The 8,526-nt window shown below is 52.6% G+C and overlaps 1 protein-coding gene across 1 annotated transcript in view; it reads right to left on the reverse strand.

Annotated features, from left to right (window-relative positions):
- LOC104865120 overlaps positions 1–8,526 on the reverse strand; it is a 10,281-nt gene that overhangs the window by 1,350 nt on the left and 405 nt on the right. Inside the window, exons 2-5 of the mRNA XM_010628481.2 lie at positions 8,422–8,487; positions 7,200–7,278; positions 5,889–6,053; positions 2,129–2,260 (exon numbers count right to left, since the gene is read on the reverse strand). Coding sequence (XP_010626783.1) covers positions 2,129–2,260; positions 5,889–6,053; positions 7,200–7,278; positions 8,422–8,487 — 442 coding nt within the window. The remainder of the gene's footprint in view (positions 1–2,128; positions 2,261–5,888; positions 6,054–7,199; positions 7,279–8,421; positions 8,488–8,526) is intronic.

Raw genomic sequence — 8,526 nt, forward strand, 5'->3', positions numbered from 1 at the left:
AAAAAAAAAAAAAAAAGAAAGAAAGTAGCTCAGTGTGAAAGCCATGGATTCCATCCCTGGAGTGGGCAAGACTTACTCCACAGTCTGATGCATTGTGGAGGGACTTGAGAAGCCCCAGTGTGTGGGTCAAGAAGGGCAGAGGCTGGAGCTCTCTGGCCCATTGCCCCTGAGCTGACCCAACCCTTCACACCTCTGTCCCTGGTGCTTCTACCCAGGATGACAAAAAGGGAACGATTTTCATGGGCATCCACTGTGTGCCAAACTAGATGAGGCTGTTTCCAGCTCTCTGTCATTTACATCCTCAGGCAGCTCAGGGATTCCTGTCACATTTACATAGGAAACAAGATGAGATCACTAGAGGTGACAGTTGAAGCTGACTGCCCATTCTTCAATATCCTCTCCCCAACTTTTTTTTAAACTGGGAATTGAACCCAGAGTCTTTATACTGAGGTATATCCTCTGCCCCCTTTTTATTTTAATATCTTTTATTTTGAGACAGGATCTTGCTGTGTTGTAAAGTTGCCTGGATTGAGCTTGAACTTGAGATCCGCTTGCCTCAGCCTCCCAGAGAGCTAGGATTATACAACTCCACCACCATGCCAGCTTGCATCCTGTCCTCTTCATCCACGGTGAGCTTCTCAAATGTGAGTGAGCATCAGAATCAGCCAGAAGGCTGTTAAAATGGATACATGGGCTGGGGACATGGCTCACTGGTAGAGCAGTTGTCTAGCATTCATGAGTTCCTGAGTTCACTGCCAACACCGGGAAAAAAAAAAAAAAAGAAAAATTCCTGGGCTCCACAACCCAACCCAAGTGTCTGTAATCACATGTCTAACAAGTTCCTAAGTGGTGGTGTCTGTCCAGGGATAACATTTTGAGAACCATTCTTCTGAGGAAATAAAAGCTTAGTGGAAGGGCTGGGGATTTAGCTCAGTGGTACTGTGCCTGCCTTGCAAGCACAAGGTCCTGAGTTTGATCTCACCTACCGAGAAAAAGTAAAATAAGTGGACTTGTGATTCCCAGCAAAGACTACATTTCCCAGCTTCCTTTGTAGCAAGGCAAGTCCACATGACCATCTCCAGCCAATAGGATATTAGCGGAAGTACCAGGAGCTGGAGCAGCCATCTTGTATGTTAAAATGAAAGATACAAAGTAAGGATTTTAGAAGGACCTGTTTTGAAGTTTCACATGCCTATAATCCTAGCTATTCAGAAGACTGAGGCAGGAGGCTCAGCAGTTCAAGGCTCCCATATTTTCTTTTTCTTTTGAGACACTATTCACTATGTAGCCCAGGCTGGTCTCGAACTCAGCGATCCTCCCAGCCTCAGCCTCCCGAGTGCTGGGATTACAGACGTGCGCCACCACTCCCGGCTCAAGGCTCCCATCTTTTAAAAAGAAAAAGGCTGTGTGTGGTAGCACACACCTCTTATCCCAGCACTCTGGAGCTGAAGCAGTATTGCTGCTAGTTTGAAGCCAGCTTGGGCTATATAGTGAGTTCAAGACCAGTCTAAGCTGCATAGGGAGAACCTGTCTGAAAACAACAACAACAGCAATAATAAAAACTTTTTAAAAAGGAGCTTGCTTTGTGGGATATCAATATTCATCTGGATTATCTGGCCTTTTTGTGTGCATCAGAAAGGAAAAAACTATCTTGTTTGAGCTTATGTATGTTGAGAATTTTCGTTACAGCAGCGGCTGAAACAGTATACCGGAAAATACATGGCTAATACACAGTAATCAATAAAACAACGCCATGACTAAGTACCACACACTGGCCTACACCTTCTCACAAGAACCCTAGGATGTGGGCATTTTTGTTGCCATTTTACAGATGAGGAAACTGAGGCTCAGAGAGGTAGACTCCCTGCACTCTGACCCAGGCAGTCATGTTCTGTCCTTCACCCTCCACCTCTCTGGAGGCTTTTTTTTTTGTACTGAGAATCGTACACTGGACCTTGCTCTTGCGCGGCAGTTGACAGCACCATTGAGCTAAATCCCCGACACTCTCTGGGGGCATTTTAAAACTCTTCACATAAATCCCAGTATGATTCCCTGAAGAGTATGGCCAGTGAATGTGACCACAAAGGCATGCCCTAGGCCTGCTGCCAGGCGAGGCATGGCCACTCACCATAGACCCGCTGCCACCAAATCAGCAGAGCCGTTGTTCCAATGAAAAAGAAGACACAGCCCATTACTGTCTTCCACTCTTGGGAGCGCCGGTTCATCTCTGCGAAGGTCTCGTGGAACCGGATCCGGTACACTATAGAAGGTGGCATGGGAAAGGGGCCTCAGGAGCATCCATCCCAGGGACCCAGGGCCAACACTTCGCCCCAGGGATTCCCAGCCTCCTGCTCCCCTCAGCAGGTGCTGGTCAGCCAGCAAATTCTTAGTGAGCATCTACTGTATTCACAGCATGGCCAGGACTGGAGATGTGGCAGTGACACGAACAGACAAAAATTCTTGCGTTTGTGGAGCTCAGGCACAGGCCCAGGTGGCGCACACGCCAAATAGGCTGTAAGCAGGGGCCACTTCAGTTTGGGTGGCTGAGAAGGTCTCTCAGCGGAGGCAACATTAGAGCTGAGGCTGGAAAACTGGAGGAGGAGGAGAGTCAAAGGAGAACCAGAAGCCAGGCCCAGAGGCAGAAGGGGCGGGAAAGGAGTGTGTGAGGGCTGTGTGGCCGGCGTGAAGCTGACTGAGATGTGGCAAATAAGGAGCCAACAGCAACCAAATCACACAGGACCTGGCCAGCCAAGGGGAGAAGGACCCTGCATTTTCTTCTCTTGGAACTGGGGAGGGTGGATTTTAGGCAAGAAAGTGACAAAAGCATGCTTTTATTTGCAAGCAACTTTTATCAGGACTGTTCTTGACCTTCACTTCCCTCACACTGAGTATTTTTATTTATCTGCTTTCTGATTACTGCTTATCTTTCCTACTGGACTTCGAGCTTCAGAGGACAAGGATGCTGTTCACCGCTGCATTCCCAGCACCCGGAACAGCTGTGGCACACAGGAGGCTCCTCTCTTTCCCCCCTTTCCCTCTCTATCAATGTATTTGAAATTATAAAACTTTTATTTTTGCTTAAAATGTGCACATTCTACCAACTGTCGAAATATGAGATGTGGTTAAAAATCTGGTGAATGCTCAAAGATTTTAAACAATTTATTATAATAAAAAACACATTGCCATGAATCTCCCTCAGAACACTGCCTGTCTCTGCACACGCTTACCCTATCATTCTTGCCACTTTCTTGGAAGTGGCTCTAAAAGTCCTATTTCCTTCTGGCTTTGTTTTGTTTTTTGTTTTTTGTACTGGGGATCACACTCAGGATCTCGTGCTTGCGAGGCAGGCGGTGGCACCACTGAGCTAAATTCTGGACCCTTGACGCCCTCTTTCAAAGTGTCTGGTGGCACCATCGTAGCTGCCTTGGTAATCCTGAATTGATTCAAAACCTTTACCTGTCGTGATCATTTGGACCTGGGGAAGAGCCATGAGTCAGTCCCGTGGTGTGAGATCCAGTGACTAAGGTGGACGAGGACACAAAATAATATTTTTACTTGACAGAAATTGCCATAAATGTTTGCATAATGTGGGGGATCATAAAATACAGTGAATGTCTAAATTTTGAAATTTATCACAATAAAAGACACATTGCCATTGTACTCTCAAATTACTCCCTATTCATCCATCCAGTCATTCACTGGGCGTCTTACTGAGCATCTCTACTGCAAAGCCAGGCCCTGGAAGTGTGGCTGGGACAGCCAGGACCTGCCCTTGCACTGGAACAACGCCCCCAGCTGTTGCCCTTCCTCTCAGGCCCCTGTCCCGTCTCCTTTTTCCTTGTCCATGCACATGTTCCACGCACACAGCAGATGAAGCAGGTACAACCCTTAATGTGGGATCCTCTCGTTAGCTCACTGTTTTGTTGGTACCAGGGATTGAACTAGGGGCCTTGTGGTTGTGAGGCAGCCGGTGGAACATTCATTGTATCTTTCAATCACCTCCTCTACAGTCACAGTTAAGTAACCTAAATAGGGGCCAGGGATTTAGCTCAGTGGCAACACACCTGCCTCGCAAGCTCAAGGTCCTGAGTTTGATCTCCGGTACCAAAAAAACAAGTAACCTAAATAGGCTTGAGCACCGATGTCGGAGGTGGGCAGGCTGGGGCCGACATGGCCACTTGTCTGTGACACTGTCACTCTTAGAACAAGAGTGTTGTAGGTGAAAAGGTAGAGTTCGAGGAAAGGAGACAGGGAGGAATATCAGGACGGGAGATAGAGCAGCTTCTCTCCCAGGAATACGCAAGGACCAGCTCAGGAGGCCGGGAGAAGGAAACTAAGTTTTCTCCTTTTCTTTTCTTTTTCTTCCTTCCTCCCTTCCTCCCCCTTTCCTTCTTTATTATAGTCCTGAGTGTCACCTGATGTGTGTGATCCCTTCTCAGTATATTACATACATGGGCAAATACACAATTAAAGGAAAATCGAAGCCAGCAGTAGAATTCCTCGGGGTGAGACAGAATAGCAAGACATCCAGTGGGAGTGCAGCCACACACGGGACCAAGTCTGGGGAGGAGTCTGATTTCCAGAGTGTTGGCAGGAGGTGGCAGGGGCGGGGAGCAGGGGGAACACAGAGGAAGATGTGAGGTGTAGGTGGGACAGGTCAGAGGTCTGAGCCCTTTCCTGAGCCCTGATGCTCCGCTCTACCCCACCACCTCTTCAGCACAGCAGCTGAGAGTCCCTGGTGCCAATCTGGGAGGTTCAAATCCTGCCTCCATCACTTTAGCTGCAGGGAAGGTGGACGTCTGTTTCTGAAAAGGAAAAAAAGGGAGAGAGGGACAGAAGGAGGATGGGCAGGTGGCCTGAGAGGAAGGGAAAGAACTGGGGGGCACAGTTTCCAGGGCAGGGGCAGGACTGGCTGGTCCCAGCCACACTTCCAGGGCCTGGCCTTGCAGCAGATGCTCAACGAGACACCTAGTGAATGAATGAAGAGAAGCAGGCACCTCTCTCACTGGGAACCCCTGGAACACAGGATTCCCCTGGTCATGGAGTGAGACTGAGGCCCCCAATATCAAAGGGTGGACCCAGGGTGCTCTGGCGGTCAACACTGGGGCTATGTGTCCCTCCTGCCACCCGAGGTCAGGCCCCCTTCTCCCTGCTCTCTGCTGCCTCTCTGTTCCCTGCTTGATGGCGCCAGGGCCCTCTACAGGCTCCTGCTGTGACACCACGCCCATGCTGCTCTCAGGCCTGGCAGTGCTCTCCTCTGGGAGGCCCTCCAGGATTCCCTTTCGGCCCTCACCCCTGGACACAGCCTGCCTTAGCCGTAGACCCTGCGTTGCAGTGCTGAGGCCTGTGTCAGTTACCCGCCCTGGTCTAGGAGGCCCATGAGTCAGGGATTGACCTCATGTCCACCTCTTGGCCCTAGCCTTGCCCTGTGCCTAAAGGTTGAGTTAATTAAAGAATGAATGGAGCCAGGCATGGTGGAGCGTGCCTGAAAGTCCAACACTTAGGGGGCTGAGACTGGAGGATCCCAAGTTCGAGCCCAGCCTGGGCAACTGAGTAACTTAGTGAGACCCTGTCTCAAAATAAAAAGGGGCTGAAAAAATATAAATAAATAAATAAATAAAAACAAAATTTAAAAGGGCTGGGGATGTAGTTCAGTTTGAAGGTTTTGGGCTCAATCCCCAGTACTACCAAAAGGGGGGTGGGGAGACAAAACAAAACAGAAAGAAAGGAATAAAACAATAAACCTCACTCTCCAGGTGTGCATTCAGATGTCCGGGGCTATCCGGCTGCACTGGGGTCCTCTCCTTGCCATACCTCTCTGCTTCTGCCAGGCTGCTCATTGCAAAGCCGCCCCCACTGCCACCCACTCTCCCCATATTGAGACCTACAGGCCACTTTCTCAGCATGGCTCAGCTGGGTCCAGCTTCCCTTCTCCTTCTCCTTCAGGGCACGCTGCTCAGCGCTGAGTTCCGTGCAGAAGGGCTCATCCGGCATGGGGTAAGAGCGCTGGGCATAGTAGTTGGTATAGGGGGGCATCTTGCCCTGGCCATCAGCTGCAGACACAAAGAAGAGAGCTGTGTCCAGGCTTTCAGGTGAGTTTGCCTCACCAGCACCACATCATTCTGAGCCAGGTGACATTAGGTGACACCGAGCAGCTAAGTGGCTTGCTAGAAAGCACCAAGCAAGAAGGGGCAGGGCCCAGGCTGCAGCTCAGCGCCTCTGGCTTCCAATCCCATGCTCTCTGAGAAAATCTGAGGCAAGCATGTCCTGTCTGGCTGGGACCGTGGTAGGCTCAGGCTCAGGCTCAAGGCAGGAGCTGAGGTGCTGAACTGGGAGGGCTCTGCAAACTGTGAGCACTGTGCAGGGGCCCTCTAGGGGGTCAAGGGCACGGCTTTGAAGCCAGCTGAACCCGTTTGATCTGCTCCAGCTCCAGGGAGTCCTTTACCTCACTATGTCTCAGTACCCTCATATGGACAAGAGAGCCTACCTTCCGGCTAATGCACTCAGAAGGATTTGCATGGTGACTGGCACAGCAGCTGATCAGTAAAGAACCCTGGCTCACTGAGGCCTCTGCTCCTGGAAGTTCCCTGATAGCTCACCCCTTCAGCTCTCCCCACAAGTGCCCAGAGTGCCCAGAATAAGGTTGGGCACTAGGGAGGAGCTCAACAAAGGGTCTTGTTTAGAGAGAGGCTCAGAGAGGCCCACCAGGGGGCGCTGGTGCCACCTTAGGGTACAGCGTTGGAACTGCCTCTGACGAGGAGTGGCCCAGTCTCCACCTCACAAGATTCTTGTGAAATCTAAGTGTGCTAATCTAGGCAAAATGTTTATCACAACTTGGAGTCTCAGTGAGTCTCATCTTATTCTCCTGAGGGACAGGAGGCTTCTGTAACCTGGCTGAGGTCTCCCCAGCTTTGAGCCTGTCTTCTGCCTGTCACAGCACCAAAGTCAGGAAGAGGGCAAGCAGAGGCCAAGGGTCCACAGCCTCCTCCACCTCCACCTGCCTCAGCGCACAGCAGTGCCCAGGGACCAGGCTCGGGAACAGGGAAGGAAGCTTGGGACAGGGGTCCGTGGTCTACTCACCGTGGGCTCCCTTTCCTGGAGGAACCCAGCTGAGATCCAAGGAGTGGTCTGGGGGAAGCCTGCAGAAGGGACCGGACACTAAGTCTGGAATTAGGTTGGGAAAGGGGCCCAGGTCTTACCGGCACCTCCTGGGCTGTGTTTCCCCCGAATTCCAGGTCCTCTCCTCAGCACCAAGCTCCAGGCAGCTCTGGAGAGCATCTGGGGTGGGGATGGGAGAGTGAGTTCCACCCCCACCGCAGGCCCTTTGGCTAGGGGTCTCCAGGGTTTCAAGGTCACCTGTATGCCCTGAACCTTCTAATTTTGTATGATGGCACCGCAGCCAGACTTGGGGGTCTTAGACCTTTGGAGCCCCTTCTTGGGCCTCAGAAGCAAGTGGAAGGAGGTTTAACTCACCGGTGGTATCTGAGCAGTTTGGGGCTGAGGGCTTGGGCTCTGGGCCTGCACACCCCCCTCTGTTGTCTGCCCCCAGTGGAAACTGCTGGAGAGCCCAGGTAGGGAGAGGCAGGGATGGCACCGCAGCCAGACTTGGGGGTCTTAGACCTTTGGAGCCCCTTCTTGGGCCTCAGAAGCAAGTGGAAGGAGGTTTAACTCACCGGTGGTATCTGAGCAGTTTGGGGCTGAGGGCTTGGGCTCTGGGCCTGCACACCCCCCTCTGTTGTCTGCCCCCAGTGGAAACTGCTGGAGAGCCCAGGTAGGGAGAGGCAGGTCCTGAGCTCTGCTCTACAGGGCCATCTGCAGAGGCCTCTGTGCAGATGGTCAGGGGGGCCCCCTCCTCCTAATTGGCTGCCTACGTGCAGGGAGCCTGCTGGGCTGGAGCTGTCAGGGAGATGACAGGCTGTGCCCCATCCCCCAGCCCTGGGGAGGGGGAAGCCTCAGGGTCTGGCATCCCACGGGAGTGGGGAGTGGTTTTAGAGGACAGGGACTAAACTGAGTCTGAGGGAGGGAGAGGACAGCACATTTGGAAGGGGAGGGGGGCTCCCACTTCTGGGGAGACAAAGGGATCCACATGTCAGGAGGGGGGGGAATCCGTCTTCTAAGAAGTATCCCCACAGGGGAGGAAGGGGCATCCACTTCTGGGGAGTCAGGGAGCCACCTCTTAACTAGACAGCTGGAGAAGGCGCCCCATGGTGATGAGCCCAGGGCCCCCATCTGGGCCGGAAGGCTGAGCGCCCCAGCGTGTGGGGAGGCAGCGGATGCAGTCTGCACCTGGGAAAAGGAGCGCGCCCCATGTCCTCGAAAGGAAAAGGTCACTCATGAGGGGCCCCGACCCTGCTCTGTGGCTGGGGCCCCAGGACTCTACCCCGGGGACGCGGGCTTGGCGGGGTCGTGGCACCAACTCACCTCGTGGGCTGGCGGCGACAATGCAGCGCGACCCACCCAAGGGTACAGTGAGGATCGGAGAACAAGCTGCAAAGGGACCGAGCTGGGCGCCGCCCCCGGGCCCGC

Source organism: Fukomys damarensis, unplaced genomic scaffold (genome assembly GCF_012274545.1).
Source record: "Fukomys damarensis isolate Sample0158 unplaced genomic scaffold, DMR_v1.0_HiC HiC_scaffold_22, whole genome shotgun sequence".
Taxonomy (NCBI): domain Eukaryota; kingdom Metazoa; phylum Chordata; class Mammalia; order Rodentia; family Bathyergidae; genus Fukomys; species Fukomys damarensis.